Here is a 16,772-nt window from a genome sequence, read left to right on the forward strand (position 1 = left end):
TCTTTTATAGCCATTGTGGGCAAACGGCCAGGAACTACACACACATTCAGTAGTTCAGTGAGATCAAGTACAACTTTGCGAGTAGTGCAGCATGCAGTTTTCTCGTTCAGATTTCCTGCATCACCCAACTGAATGCTTGTAGGTTCCCGTGGCAAAACCCCCCACAATGATATACACACAGTTTGTGCTACTGTGAGTGCGTGGCTCCTTTTTGTGGAGTTCCTCACATGTGACCGCTCCAGCAGTTTGCATAAATAACATGTTCCCTCAGCTGGGAATCTGTAGCGTTCGTAGGGAATGACGTCAGGGAAAGATAGCGGATCACTCCGGTCACTGAATACTCTCTCCTTCCCGAGAGAGCCTTGCAGTTATTGTGCCGAGGTCCACCGGAATATTCAAAAATGGTGATGTCATTTTAAAAAGAGGTGGTTACTGAAAGGGCAAGGCTGTTCATAACCGATTTAAGCATAAACCTGGTACATAACCTGCTCTGGACCAGGTTAAGTTTGCCGCATCAGTTACCATGGTGATTTAGTCGGATTAAAAGACATAGAAAACCCTGGCTTTAGTCTCAACATACCTCGCTAACCCACTCATCTCGCTTCGTAGTACACCCCTCGGGTCGGTCTCCACATCCTCTGGATCTTCTGCTACACCTGTAAACACATCATTACTCCACATATCATAGCATCTAATTTAGGGGACAAGAACATCTCGCCTATGATTTGCAGTTCATCTCCATACATGAACAAGAATTTATCAGATAGCGTAGTTTCACATTTTGTTGTGTTTGGGCGTGTTGTTGTTGTTCCTCCACGTGATGGTCCCACCGAAAAATTAAAACATGAAGTTCTTTGAAGTCAATTGTTGATCATAATTCCTCATCTATTTACCTGTGTAGAGGACAGAGCCGGGTCAGCAAAGGTCAGCTGAGTTGCTGATTTCAAAAGCCAAGAAAACAATAAATTTTCGAGATTTGTGAGCATATTTAGGCATCAAAAAAGCCCATTTATTCCAACTTCAAGAGGGCTTTCAAACTATTAAGTTTAAGTAAATATGTTCAACATGTATTTACAAACAGGAAATTTTTTTAAACTTGTGTTCTGTCTTCCCGAGTGCTGTTTTATGTGCCAGATATGTTCTTTTTCATGTAAATATGAGCTCATTTCCTTAATGTTTTTATTCAAATCAATCCGAAAAAAATGTTTGTATTCAAGGAAAAAATAAGGAAGACTTGATGAATGAGTCATGCTACTATTTCAACAAGCTGATAACGTCTGCTTTCTCATGGAAGCTCTCTTCTCTCCAGATGTTTGTCCTTTCCTTGGAATGCAGCTCTTTCATAACAAGGGCCTCACACCAAAGTGACTTAAAAGCAGCAGCTCTCTGACACACGTCGTGAGAAATAAAGGCAGCAACCAAAATGCTGTTACGCAACACTGTATTTTAATTTACATCATGACATAAAAAGTGATGTGGCCATTTCTTTTTGTTGATAATCTCATGAACAGTTACTCCAACCCTGTACTAAAAAGGTAAAAAAAATAAAATAAAATACAAAGAATAAGAATATTTTAAAGGAGTAGAGAACCTTTGTACAGTTTTTCTCCCCAACACATTGAGTCTCTCACAGACAGGGCTTTAGTACAGTAGAAGCAATCCCCCTCTAACAGTGACACTGAGATCCACATCTCCTTCGCCCTCTCTTTTGAGTAATCGCTGACCATTCGTAAAAAAATAAATCAAAAACATCATGAATATACATTTAAAGGTCAGTTTTAGTGCAATGTAAAAGACAAATTCCTTGCAAGACTAGCAGCATCAGAACATTGCGTGGAATATTCCGTGGTGCACGAGTGGGTCAAGCCTGGGTGGTATCGCCGCCATCGAGAGCACATCGTCCGTCATGAGGTAGGCGGTGGATCCGATACGTGTCCACACACACCTCTCACACAGCGGGCCACCGGCATGCACACTATCAGTCTGGAGAGGAAAGAAAGAGGGACACAACAAAATCCCCATCACAGACATTTCATTTTCTTTCATCTTCACAAAACGCTAACTGGCTAACTAATGCTAACAGTTATTTTGTGTTGGAAGAAACACGCCAACTTTTTGACAAACACTCTTATTGTTCATCTTCCCACATCCTTCCCTCCTCTGTTCGTGCATTAAGAAGCAAAGGCCCACAGAGACCAGCTGGCTAACCTTTGCTCAGCACACTGAAATGTGGTGGGTGGGAAGGGTTAGGATGCATTCAACAAATGTCACCAGACACACTTGCCTTCGCACCAGTCTTTGCTTGCAATCACAAACTTGGTCATTACATACCTCATTACATGAAATTGACCAATCAGGGACAAATGCCAGAGTGTCAGGACCATTTCTTTAAGAATGGAATGTAACTTTGTTTCCTGGCAGGAGGGAGTCAGTTCTCTCTGGGTTTCCACAGACGCTACATCTGAGCTCTCCCAGCGCTGGGCTTGATTTAAAGAATAGCCTCTTGGTCTTTTATCTCCTGAAGCCACAAAAGGTCCCGGGTGAGTCCACCCAGGAGGACGGGGATGAACAATTTGGTGCCGTGACCAAGGAGAATTTGGAAACCTGGACTGCATTTATCTCTTATTACTTGAGTCAAATTCTGCTATTGGACATCAACAAATTATACTGACGGTGTTGGAGTGAAAATGATTGTGTCTCAAATTATAAGAATAAAACTGTTAAATGTTTGGGTAAATAAGAGGCAATGAATTACATGAAAAGTACAAGCACATATTTCTCACAGTAGGGACAGAAGATGAGTGCACGGGTCTGGCAATTAAGAGGCAAATATAACTCTAAAAAGAACAGAGAGGAAAAGGGTTAGACTCCCATAGTGCCTCCTGTAGCGACTCAAAAGAGATAACGGTACAAATTAAAAAGAATTAAGGGTCCGAGTCCCGTGGTGAACTGGAGGACAACACCACAAATTTATAGGGTTGGAGTTGCTACGGATGCGCGACAGTACCAGCTCAAGGATGGATTCCTTTGGGTGAAACGCTCCCATAAATTACCACTGTCAGGTCTGGGACCTATTTAGAACTAAGAGAGATTTTGCAGGTTAATGACATAGAGAAGAAGTGACTGTGGCACAGGGACAGGTATGGGTCCTGAACTACACATGGATGAAATATAGAGAAAAATTACACAAAGCCGCCTGAAAATCAAGCCAAAGATTAAAAAAAAAAAAAAAAAAGGAATTTAAAAGTTCAAGAAAGAGGTGTGTTCGGACATTGGAGGGGCCTATCACCCAACCCTCAGCATTAAAGCTAGTAGTCCAAAAAAGAAGAAATAAACTAGAACACTTGAAGGCGAAAGTTAAAAAGGCCTCAGTGATAACAAAAGGGAGATGCGTGCCGAAAATTCTAAAGAGGACGATTTTGTCACGTTTACGGCCATATACTCAGTGCCAAGCGGCATATGATGAGTGTTTGAAACTATTAAAGACTAGCAACAACCAGGAAGATCGGAGACCTCAACCGAGCGCCCCAGCTGCTCCACCCTTGCCTCTTCCTTCTTATACTGTGGCTCAAGGGAAGCCCAGCAACACACTACCCCAGTTACCTCGTGTCAAACCATTTAGACATACGGGGGAAAAGACAGAACACCCTACCCAAGGCCTCATCATGGCATCAGTGGAAGTAGTAAGTGGGGAATTATTGAATGTCGAAGAAACTGGTACACTTATCAAGAAATGAATAGGGCTGGCAGTGCAAAAGGGGACAGAGGATGGTAACAAAAGGGATGAGGTGGGAGTACATGAGGCTAGACGAAACAGGAGAGATGGCCAGGATTCAGTAGCAGACTTGAGGATTGGGACTTCATGGGTCCCGAGACAGGTGAGGAATCAGAAGTGACAGGCCTTCGAGGGCAGCAAGGAAGAAGGGTTCTTTAAGTGGAACTGGAAGGTAGAGGTGGGAGGCTGGAATGTAGAAACAAGGCCGCAAGCGATATAGAACCATTGCAGGACAGAGACGAACAGCCGATTGGGTCAAGGGAAAGAACAGCTCTTAGAAAAGTTGCAACAGGAGGAAGCAGAGAAAGTAGAGGCAGAGAGAGAGAGGGAAAGGGAGGAATGAGAAGATTGTGAGAGGAAACGACACAAAGAGTGAATTGGAGCCAATTGCTATCGAACTAGAGCGGGGGCTATGACACGAGGGACTAGGAAAGCAGAAACAAGGGGGAAATGTATACCACTGTATGCAGAAAACTCAGTACATGGTGCCCATGATTCAACACAAATTTGGCTCTGTGTATCATCCACAGTCACAGGGATTAGAGAAAAGAATGAACTGCACATTGAAACAAGGGCCAGCAAAAGCAGGTGCAAGTAGGGGACTGAAATGGCCCGAAGCAATTCCTGTCTAGCTATTCTCCATAAGACTCAGCTCATGGTCTAATCCCACATGAGGTGTTGATGGAGCAAAGAATGCCATGTCCATCTACCATCTCTCCACTACAACACTGCACAGGAAATGAGTGATTACATCAGGGTACTAAACGCAAATGTGACCAGTCTCTCCCCACAGGCAGAGGAAGCTGTCCTGAAGGAACCAGCCGAGCAGATCCCAACTTCTATACAAGTAGGAGATTGGATACTCAAAAAACAATATCGATGGAGTTGGAATAAACCACGGTGTTTAGGCTCCTTTCAGGTCATGAAAATCACAGATTACAGTTTGAAGGTACAACTGGATGAAAAACCCAGTAACTGGTGGCACAAAACACAGTGCGCACTAGTTGAAAACCCTGGGGAAAGAAATTTGGCAAATATAAGACAGAGTCTGAAGGACCTCCAGGATGAGGATGAAGGTTTGAGTGACTGGCTTGTGACTTAACAACAGGCCTGATCAGCCTGTTGGTAACGTCACTACTCATAGTGTTCCCGAATCCTGATTAATCCTGCCCCCGATGGATTGGTTTCCAAGGCCCTATCGAGACTCAAAACACTGTCCAAAGAAATGGACTCTGGTGTAAATAATCCATTTGGAGACTGAATGGGACAAATGTTTGGTAAATGGAAAACCATGATGAGCTCCATATTCATCTCACTAGCCGTAGCAGTCTCACTGTTCGTCCTGTGTTGTGTTACATGTATCGAGTCTCTCTGTGTGAAACGTATCGACACAGCAATCACAAACAAAATATCAGATGCCCTTAGCGTTATCAGAGGAGAGGCACAGTCTGTTGGGATACACAGAAGACGAGGAAATGCTGATGTCAGAGGGGGAAAACTATGAACTTTCATGGCTAAATTGACGCACCCTCTTTTCCTACAAAGGGAGAAGATGTGGTTCCAGAAGATGAAGACCTGCCCCCTGTCACCTCCCCACCAATCATGCACACTCGTAATGATTAAAACTTAAGGTATAGATGTGACACACATGTACTTACAAACCTGGTTTAGAATTTGTTCAATCATAGTTTGTGTAAAGAAATGCTGTGCAAATGGCTATGAAGACCCGCTCGCTGCTCATAGTGTGCGATAAAGGATTCTTCTAGTCCACTATTCATAAAAGCTATAATACGGTTAAATCGTGGAAAAACGTTTGTAAAAAGGACCTAACCAAAGTGTGAGCAACCTCCTTGCGCAGATCGGAATTCCAGAGGGGGGCTGGAAATGAGTCTATTCCCATCAAGCTGGAGGTGTTCTTTCTGTGGGTCTGTGTCGTGATGTTTTGATTGAACACATCAGGAGGGGGATTGTTGGAGATGAGCCAAAAGGAGTTAAGCTCCAGTTTCATTTTTCTAATCAAAGAATGTCACTCTCAATGAAGCATTTGATGTTCACCTCTGAGTGTGGAGCCTTTTTTCTTTTCTTTTTTTCCCCACACAGACTCGATGCAGCTTAACCTAGCTTGGGTGACTGACATGGGGAGGGTGGAAGTTTCCTTAATTTACCCCAAAAGGAATCAAAAATAATACCATGACCCAACAATTTTTTTGATAATGTGTTTTTCACAATAAACTTCTAAAGTGAATATACTGTAGTATAGTATATTGGACCTCTGAGTTTAAATAAAAACAATATTAAGAAAATAATGAACAGAGGTTCAATTAAATTAAATGTAAAGGAATGAACGCAGTACATTTAGTAACTATTGGCTCACCAAAAGGTTACACATTGCCCCTGTGAGTGCATGCATGTCCCGTAGCATGTTTGCAAGGCTGTTCGACTCTTGCTAGTTTCCAGGGTATCTTTGTTGACTAGTTTCTTTTTTCATCGTCATTTAAACAATTAACAAGGGCCATACTCAATCCTTGAAACAAGGAAATGACAACAGAGACCAGGAGTATTCCCAACTCAGCGTAATGAAACCGACGAGATGGTTGACGATGTCTCAGTGATCGTCTGAGGGGACTGCCTGATTCTTGTTGCTGTCCCTCTTCCTCTTGATTTGTTGTTGAAGTGTTAAGTGGTTGTGTTTCCATTAGGTGTTGTTCCTCTTTCAGGTAGACTTTGCGTTTCCACATCTGTTGAGTTTTCCACATCTGGTAAGCTGTCCACATCCGCTGACTGTTCCACATCTGGTATTAGGGTCTTACCTAAGTCATGAGCTTTTGAGCTTTCACTTTGTTACTTGAAACAGATGTTGATTTGAACTTTGGCACATGATAATCTTTGAGAAATCTGGTTCCTGTGACATCTGGTGAAGGAGACGTTACATACCAATTTTCATCATTTTCATCATCTGAAGCAAGGGGTTCTTCATCTCGCTTGATGGCACTTATGCTGTCTTGTTTTTGGTCTTGGTTGTCTACTTTTTGTCTTTTGCTCCTCCTTCTCAGCTTCAGGAAGAAATCCATAGGGAAGTAAGTAAGTGGTTGCTGTGTAATGTCTGAGGAAGTCCATCCCCTTTTTTCAGGTTGCACAGAGTAAACGGGTAAGCCTGCCATCTGTTTAATGACTACGTTGCGGAGACGGAGGTTGCGGACCAGGACTCTATCATTGACGTCTAATGTGGATCCTTTGATCACTCTATCAAACCTCGCTTTAGCAGTGGTCTTATCTCCTGACTAGTGAAGCCTTTTTCCGTTTGTTGGAGTCGATTTCATTTTCTTTTTTTAAATCAAAGAAGATCAGCCTCTCAAAGAAGTATCTAATGTTCATCTCCGCGTGTAGAGCCACCCCCCACACACACACACACACACAGACGCGATGCAGCGTAACTTAGCTTGGGTGACTTGAACTTGCCTTAATTTACACCAATAAGAATTAAAAACAATGCCTTGACCAACAATTTTTTTGATAATACGTTCTTCACAATAAACTTCTAAAGTGAATATATTGTCGTATGTATATTGGACCTCTGAGATTTAATAAAAATAATATTTGGAAAATAAAGAATAGAGGTTTCAATTAAATTAAATGTAAAGGAACAAATGCAGTACTTTTAGTAACTAATGGCTAACCAATAGGTCACACAAAGATATTCCGAAACTTCTGCAACTGGATGTGTAGTTAGTGAAACTTATGGAGCAGGTAACATCCAGGTTCACTTCCTGACTGTGTCTGATCAGTCATGACCCTGATTAATCATCCATATAAAGTCTGATCTTACACATTGCATCTTTCTTCTGGACATGATGAAAGCCGAGCCGGGTGTGATGCAGTTGGGACAGTTGGCGATGGAGCACGGCAGAGTATTGCTGGCCTTCAGTGGGGCGCTGGGCATCTGTGAGGTCAGGTAATATTCCTGTTGAGGACATAGCAAAAGAGTCATAACTGTGTAGAAGGGCACAGTCTGATATTTGCGGCCATATATGAAAATCTAGATGCAGATTCAGATTTTGTGGCTCACACTCTCCAATCTTTGACACCTTCTTATGTGGCAGAGAATACTGAATGAATAACAAGTCTGTCTAAATCAGTGATTTTTTTTTAACGGCCATTACCAATATTACAGAGCAAAACATTCCAGTAGAGATTAATTGGCCAATATTATTAATCTAATAAAAAGTCATTGGTAAACATGTCCTGTCTAAATGTAAACTCCTTTCTCTTGCTGAGATTCATGATACAGCTTCTTTTGAACCATTGATTTGATTAAGCTCCAACCAGAAATGCTGATATCTTGCTATTTCTGTTCAATAATTAACAGACAGGGCTGCACGGTGGTGCAGTGGTTAGCACTGTGGCCTCACAGCAAGAAGGTTCCGGGTTCGAGTCCCGGCTCGGGCACGGGATCTTTCTGTGTGGAGTTTGCATGTTCTCCCCGTGTCTGTGTGGGTTCTCTCTGGGTAGCCCGGCTTCCTCCCACAGTCCAAAAACATGCAATTGGGGACTAGGCTGACTGATACTCTAAACTGACTGTAGGTATGAATGTGAGTGTGATGTTCGTCTCTCTATGTTGGCCCTGTGAAGGACTGGCGACCTGTCCAGGGTGAACCCCGCCTCTCGCCCGTTGATGCTGGGATAGGCTCCAGCCCCCCCGCGACCCTTAATGTGTAGGAATAAGCGGAAGATGACGATGGATGGAATTAACAGACAGCTGATGAGAGGCTAAAAGTGAGGCCGGGCTAGCTACCTCTCACCTTGTCTGCACTGGCTTGATATTAACTCAGTAAATACACAAATTAAAAAAACTACATTTTGTCTAAATGAGAGTAACAGAGACAACAACAGCTGCAGTGTTCCTGTGATTATGCAGACAGAGTACAACGGAGCAGGAACATCTAAGATATAAAGTCTGTCGCACCCCAGCCATGGTGATGATGCGACGGATGTTGTTAGTGATGATCAACACATTCTTAGTACGAGTCACTGCTACATACAACAGGTTCCATTCATCATCGGGAATTTCGTCTGGGAAGAGAGAGAGAAGTACATATAAGACAAACTGAAAATGGATGATTTCCTGCAAGAACTGTCTGGACATAAATATTTACCATTTTATTACTTTCAAAACCACATCCCATTTCAGAACAGTGTCATGTGACAAGTTCATAAAATGAGTCTGGGAGTTCTAAAAACAGTACAGACAATGAAGCCTGAAAGAGTTCAGGTTAGCAAGCTCCGGGGGAGGAATCACGCACCAAAGGCGAAGTTGGGGTCAGCATCATCCAGGTTATGCCTGGAGGAGGGAACGTTGGCAAAGTCATCGGTGACCATTACAGTGTCAAATTCCAGGCCTTTAGATTTGTGGACCGTCCCGAGGATGAAGTCTGGAACAAAACGGCAAACATTAGGAGTGCATGCAGAACATACAGTATCATGCATGTACTTGTATTGTTTTTGATGTTGTATAGCTCAGGTCAATTGTTTGTTTGTTTTTTCCAGACATTCACAAAGTTTAAATGCACATTGAAAAGTGTGTGTGTGTGTGTGTGTGTGTGTGTGTGCGTGTATGTACATGCGTGTATGCATACCTGCTTGGTTAAGGTTATCTATGGAGCACAACTCGAGGCGTTTCACCAGATCAGGGATGCGATTTCCGTATTTCTCAACAATGCTAAGTTTGGTCTCCAGATCCCGGTCCTCTGTCTGCATTGCATAATTCTTTAGGGCCCCGTAGCCGTTACCTTTCATCCTTGCAAAGCAGCCAATGAGGTGGTCTTTGATGACTTGCGGCAGAGCAAATGTAATGTGAAAAGGTCAGTTTCCAACCCAATGGAGTGGCGGGGGAAATTGAGCACAAATGTTGGAGCCTCACATTGTTGTTGGTGAGGTCCACTGTTCATCAGCAGCCAGATGTCCTGGATCTTATTCAGGCCGATATTATTAACACCCTATATGAAAATATAAAAGTAGTTATTTGGTGACCTTAGAAGAATTTTTTTTTTAATCAAATGAAAAAGACTGGTCCTTTGAAGCTGGGACAAGCCGAAACCTCCTGCGTGTGTACATACTCCAATGAAGTGGATGCGGCACCGCGGGTTGATGTCGGTCAGTCGCACAGCTTCACTGAACACACTGACATTGCACCTCGACAAGATGGCCATCTTCCCCTGGCCAACAGTCCTTCCCGCCTTCACAGCTGCCAAGGCCTCGTCAGCAGCCTTGTCACACACGCCTCCTGAGAAAAACCAACATGGTACACAAAAACATGTCAAGACTGATAACCTAGTATTTTTTTTTTTTTTAAAAAGGGAAAACCAATGTGAAAAAGACAGTTTTAGTGTTAGGAGTACTTACCCTTTTGTTTTCCTCCCACTAGAATCTTCTCTACTTTCTTGCATACTTTGAGGATGGTGGCGCCAACGTAGGCGATCTCTGCTCCAAACCGGAAACTCTGGACAACAACACAAGCATGACACAAGTTCCATTTCTTAGTAAAACAACAGACAGTTTCATCTATTCCTAGGGTATAGGAGTAGTCACAGATGAGCACTGAATATTACTAGTTGTAGTTGCAGTTATCTGACATTAATCAAATATTACAGCGAATCCCTCATTATTACCATGAGAAATGTATTCATGTAAAGCATGAATGCCTCAAACAAACAGGTTAAAGAGACTTTCACAGCAACATTTCCTCTGTCAATTAAGCAGTTTCAATTTAAAATCCTTAGATAGAATAGATTTTTCTCCATCTAGGTACATCTGCACGACTTGAAAAGTTATGCTGATCATTCGAGTGTGTGTATCCTTATGGGACAGGAATGATTCTTCCAGGAATTAGTCAGATCCTCAAATATTACCATGGAGACAGTTATGGCTTGTGGAAAACTTGAGATTGGGATTGCCACTATACAGTAAATTGCTAGTCTCATTATTTCCATGTTTTGCAAGTGATGAAATAAGTCGAATAATGCCCTTTGATTTCAGGGAATTTCTTGTCCAGAGAAATCATGGACACTGCAAACCAATTTTAATGGACCCCTGGGATGACCACCTTGTCATTCATTAATTCCTGAAAATAATTCCTGACAAGTGTTAATGAGTTTTAAAATTGGTTTGCAGCATCCATAATGTCTCTGGGCAAGAAATTCCCTGACCTTGACAGCTACTACACAAAATGTTTCCATTTGTGTCATGTGAATTTGCGCTAACCTGAGTCAGGTAGTAGATGTGTGTGTGGTCCACTATCTGCAAAGCATTGACGGCTCCTCTGAAGGTGTAGATCTGCTGATGAGGATCTCCCACCAAGATTTTCCCACAGCGCTGTGACAGCAGCACATCCATGATGGCTAGGAGAAAGAAAGAAGGATAAGAAAATGTGAAGTCAAAATAGTTACACTCGTTTTCCTCAGTCGTGCGGGTTACAACACACCTGGTGTGCAGTCCTGGGCTTCATCAATGAAAAGGGCATCGTACTTGGCGGACAAACATGGTAGCGGGTTTCGGAGTTGCCATAACTTAAGGTAACCTGAGAATAAAAAATTACATTAAAACCCTGTAGCAGTCCTAATATCAGTTCTCTACATTTCACTAATAATGCATCAACATACCGTCGTGGTTAATGAAGTAGGCTGGTTTGGATTTGTCATTGACGTCCTTCATTCTGCTCCAAATCATCTGAGCATCTTGGACAACTAACTAGAATTTGATAAAAGAAGACATGCAGCTGAAATTAAACTTTCATTGTTATTCATTCACCTGGTAACTTGTATTTACCATCACTCTGTTCATCACTTAGCAAACATTAACGACTTCATACCAATTTTTCATTTTCGTCGATGTCTGTCCTGTGGCCGCGGTGACTGAAGTAGGTGCTGGGGACGTGTATGCTGGAGATGGTGGGGTCGTTTGAAGCCATGAAGGATTGGAGAGTGGACACTACGACTTTAGCTTTCAGAAAACCTCCTCTGCCTTCAGGCAGACATGAACTGATGGACCACGGGGTCAGGGTAGAGGTTAGCTTCTGCTTACGTTGGTATCTGCCATGGAAACGATCACAGAGAGAGTAGCGAATGATGGGATTGTAAACTGGCTGGCAACAAATAACACAATAAATTCATATTCCTACATTGTCATTGTTACAAAAAAAAAAGAACGGGTCAGCAAGGCAGCTCCCTGATCAGCGTAGCAGAGACAAACACAAAATGAATGGATTTGGCAACACAAACAGCTGGAAGCCATAATCGCAGGAATGTAGTGGGTGCACTATAAAATGTAACCCCTGCTGCAAATTCCAAATAAGCAAAGAGAATCCCACTGAATGGCAGATGGTTTGGTAGACAAATATTTTCCTCAATTTCATCAAAAAGATCTCAGAACGACATGTGTTGGCAAAGCTCATGTCTGGAAGTTGTTCTCTAGATGCTTCAGATTTAAATCAAGTTATACCATGGTCGATGTGGATATTTCCGATTATTATACCGTCAGCTTATATTTACGCAACAGCGTGGACCGTTATTAATGTTAAATTTGCTAGCACAATGTCAACTTTCCTGCTCTCAGCCGAGCTCTATGAGCTGGGGGTCTGTGCAATTTACGAGAGTAGTGAGCATGCTCTTATGGGATGGTAATGGTGTAACCATGGAGACACCCTCATGTAAGGGCATTATCCCTGGTCTAACTTTAAGAGTACTCTTTCACAAAAATGCCAAACAGCATCAAAGTAGATCTTACCTCCATCCAATGTCTTTGTAGGCCAAGGAATGGATCGTCTTGCAGTCCACGTTATGGGGGAAGCGTTGAAACGCCTCCTCCGCAACCGACCTGTTGAAGGCAACATATAGGAAGCGGAGGTATGGCCGCTGCTCGGCGTACTTTATCAACGTGGTAGTCTTCCCTGTACCTGTGAGCCGTGACATCATGAACACACACGTCTCAGCTCAGGCTGACGCCATGTTAACCTTTATCATTAAGGAGTTTATAATGTAACATTCAGAACTTTTCAAGCATTTATTCATACATGAAATTGTATTAAAAAGACAACTTGGTCATATTTATATGTTGAATCTGAACATGTTTCACATTGTATTATTGAAGGCAGCAGAGACGGACAGTAACTGAGCTGCTGCTGTACCTGCAAACGCTATGATCTTGACCACATGGTCTTCCTGGATGTCGTGGCTAAGGATCTGCCGCTGCTCACGTGTCAGATGGATGTCACGCCCCCTAGCAGAAACACAAGTCAGCACACACGATGATTCCGCCTGAGGAGATAACCCTTCACATGTGAATTAGTTCAGTCCTGTTTAGTAAGCAGCCCTACACAGCAAATAACTAAGGTTAACATTAATTAAACTTAAGTCCAAAAACACACATACTGTATCTGAAGTTGCTCATTTGAGCTGGGAATGCTGAGTCGGGTTTATCGAGAAATGAGAATGAACAAAAACAACAACCGCTTGCCTTTTCAGAGCAACACTAGCACTACAGAACCAATATGTGGTCCATCTCAAAATTATAACTAAAAAAGTAAGGTGCAGAGGATAATAACAATAGTAATAATAATAATAATAATAGTACATTTTATATAAAAGGCGCCTTTCTCGGCACTCGAGGAAACCGTACATAGAGTACATAAAAAAAGCAGCAGCAATAAAACAGGAGTGAACAACAAAATAAAGGCAAAACAAAAAATACATGCAGCATGTGTTAAACATGTGTTTTGAGTTGTGGTTTGAAAGGGGAGAATGAGTCAGTGTTTCTGAGTTGGGGTGTTAATGAATTCTGAGGACAGGGAGCAGAGCCGGGGGGGTGGGGGGTGGGGGGTGGCCTATCCCAGATGACATTGGGGGAGAGACGGGGTTCACCCTGGATGGGTCGCCAGTCCGTCGTAGGGCCATCAGGGATGCAGTATCTTGCTCAAGGTTACTTCAACATGGTCACCAGGGGAAGCGAGGATCGAACCAGCGACCCTTGGGTTGCTAGACGGCAACTCTACCTCTGAGCCTGTGATGGACCTGTCTGGGGTGAACCCCGCCTCTTGCCTGAAGGCAGCTGTGAAAGGCTCCAGCTGCCCCCCCCCCCCCCCCCCCCTTAACAGGATAAGCGCAAGAAATAGATGGATGGATGGGAGCAGAGTGTTGAATGCCCTGCTCCCCATGGTGGTGAGATGGGCAAGGATGTTTTATATTTCTTTGTGTGAGGAGTCATTTAATCCCTCTACTTCGAGGACCTCACCTGGTCTGACCAGAATTGACAGAAAAGGGGCCATTTTCCATCAGATGAAGAACATAGTAGATGTTGTAATGTGCCCTGGGGAGGCAGAAACAAGAGAATAAGAGAAGAAATAGCCCAAACAAATGAAGATGAGCCACGTGTGCCAAAGCTCTCACCGGTCACTAATTTGAATATGGCTCCTCTCCACTGCCAGAAACATCATGGCGATGTGGCTGAGGTACTCCTTGATGGCTGTGTATGACATGCAGTCACTGAGCAATAACACCAAAGCCTGCACATCAGCAACACTCTCGCTGAGGATCAAGATCACCGCCATGGCCGCTAGTGGGTGAGGACCCTGGGGATCAGATACAAATAAATAACAAATAAACTAGATGTTGTGTGCACACCAGACATTCACTTACTTTATTCTTGAATGTCTCTTAAGAAAACAGCGACTGAATGCTACCAATCGTGAAACAAACCTCAATACCCATGAACTTCCCAACTTGAGGAATGCGTAATCTGATGGAAGCCTCAGCTTCAGGAAAAAGGCGATGTTTTTCGACACATTTGAGGATGTCCACAGGGTGCACACGCTCGCCAATGGGATGCTGCACCATATGACTGTCCGAAAACAAGCAGAGTCAGCAAGCTAGCAGGCACCTATGCCAGAAGATGGCAAGGATCGGAAAGTGGGGCATCTCTTTGTAATGGTGTGGCACTGAGGAAATATGAACTTACAAAACCAGATGCCGCATGCTGTGCTGTGAGGACGTTGGACCTTTTATACCACTGCTCCTCAGTACGGCTAAGACCTCCAGCACCGTGTCCTTTTCCAACATCATATAACGGAAGTATTTTTTCTTGAAGGGCACAAACTGTAAAAAAAATGAACACAGGCAAAAGAGACAAAGCGGAAGACCAAAATCAATGTCAGAGATTGTTGAGGAGGTTCTTTGATGTCCCACTTCCCATGGCCCCGTCTCTCAAATAACAGACACTGCACAAGTGTGAGTTAACACAACTTTGTGTGTGTGTGTGTGCATAACCTTTGTGTCATCAACAATGTTCTTCCAGCGGTGGCAGACCAGCCTGGCGTTCCTATACAGGTCCTGGGCAGGAAGGAGGCACAGTACCTGCCTCAGCACCTCCTCTGGAAGATCCTCCATGCAACCCTGGGGCTGCAGCAGGTCTTTGCTGCTTCCCAGGAGCCCATAGTGGGCATCAGGAAGGGCCTCTATCTCCTCCTGCTCTTTGTAAAGTTCACTGACGCACACTTCAAAATCATTATCATCTCCAAACATCTCTGATGTCATTCCCTCCAAATAGTCCACCTCCTTAGTCTCAGGTGATGCAGCAGCTATCATGTAGGCATCATCAGGCTCTTCATTCATCTCAGGGTCGAGCGACGACACACCTGCTAATAAACTAACATCATCGTCTTCATTATCCTCTAAAATAACTGTCTCTTTTTTGGGAAAAAGCTCTTTGTTGAGTCCGTTTGAGGCTGTAGATGACGACAGCTGAGTCGACTTCTGCGGACTGCAACTGAGGACTCCAGTCACTGGAAAGAAGTTACTGATGCTACTCTGCTGCCCGGAAGGACTTGCTGAAGTAGATGCTGATAATTAAGAGAAAAACAACAACTATATCAACAAAAACGGGGACTAGTTCTCATATGTTGGAAACCGGTATTATTGTGACATGCAAGTTTATTGTACATTACCGCACTTCCGTTGCTTGGTGGGAGTCCTGGGATACAGTACCCGGTTGGGGTTGTTCCTTCCCAGATTGTACCTCATAGTTTGGGGTTGGGTGAGAGCGTCAGTGCCAACTGAACTTTGTGCCAGTTCATCACATTCTTCAGCATTGAGGTGCTTCCGCTTGGCTTTCCCTGGAAACCACATAACATTCAATAATTTAAGCACTACACAAACAGCTAAGTAAGCAATGTCCATGCACATCAGCCATACTAGCTACATGTTGCTTGTCGGTAGAAATGTAGGTGTGAAAAGACCAGCTCTGTTGAGAAATTGTCCTTCAACAACTATAAAATTATTTCTCTGCAAACTTATAAACACAGTGCTATGAAGCTATGTAAACACAAGCAGCAGAGACACCGTGTAGCTTTACCTTTCACAGCCACCTCCACGTTCATTTTTCTGTCCTCTCCCTCCATTTTGTCGTAATTACTCCAGCGTTGGTATCGATTTTTTATTTTGTTTTTTTTACCGTCATACGTGGCATAACAATCATTCAGGACTTCGCAACACAGACATTAGCATCAGTTAGCTTACTAATGCAACTCTGCTACCAACAACCAGTAAACACTTGGACGGGATGCCTCACTTAATGAATTAAGAAAGACTCATTGCCCGTATTTTTCGCTAATGACACATTTATGCTCTTAGGTAGCTTCATGCCACAATATAGAGGGGAAAAGTTCGAAGGGCTGTGTTGTTGAACTCTTCTTCTTCGGTGTAGTTTTATGACGGTTGTTGCCCATTTATGTTGCATTACCGCCACCTAATGGACTTTTAAATCCTAATCGTCAGAAAATGTGCCTGCATACATTCTTCTACTTTTTAATATAAGCAGGCAACCAGCGTTAAGAAACTTTATCGCCACCCAGTGGACTGGCTGAGCAGTTTAACGCGTCGGGTATCGTCTGTCGAGGTTTTCGTTGTCATTTTGTTTGTCTTTTTTATCAGAAATGAAGAGTTTAGTAGTCAGT

At 43.2% G+C, this 16,772-nt stretch overlaps 1 protein-coding gene across 1 annotated transcript; it reads right to left on the reverse strand.

Annotated features, from left to right (window-relative positions):
• Positions 1–1,429: 1,429 nt before the first annotated feature.
• Positions 1,430–16,529, reverse strand: fbh1 (F-box DNA helicase 1). The gene is made up of 21 exons (XM_086201044.1): positions 16,172–16,529; positions 15,765–15,932; positions 15,088–15,659; positions 14,780–14,916; positions 14,521–14,662; positions 14,212–14,393; positions 14,057–14,131; positions 12,954–13,045; positions 12,554–12,722; positions 11,640–11,859; positions 11,431–11,518; positions 11,253–11,348; positions 11,033–11,169; positions 10,175–10,271; positions 9,889–10,055; positions 9,693–9,768; positions 9,409–9,603; positions 9,076–9,204; positions 8,739–8,845; positions 7,602–7,736; positions 1,430–1,983 (listed from the first exon to the last, which is right to left on the reverse strand). Exons 1-21 carry the CDS (start codon positions 16,215–16,217, stop codon positions 1,822–1,824), a joined length of 3,192 nt encoding a protein of 1,063 aa, XP_086057170.1. The 5' UTR covers positions 16,218–16,529; the 3' UTR covers positions 1,430–1,821.
• Positions 16,530–16,772: the final 243 nt, after the last annotated feature.

This window comes from Aulostomus chinensis, chromosome 4 (assembly GCF_037954235.1).
Source record: "Aulostomus chinensis isolate RoL2024-O1b breed Wild chromosome 4, RoL_Achi_v1.0, whole genome shotgun sequence".
In the NCBI taxonomy this organism is placed as follows: domain Eukaryota; kingdom Metazoa; phylum Chordata; class Actinopteri; order Syngnathiformes; family Aulostomidae; genus Aulostomus; species Aulostomus chinensis.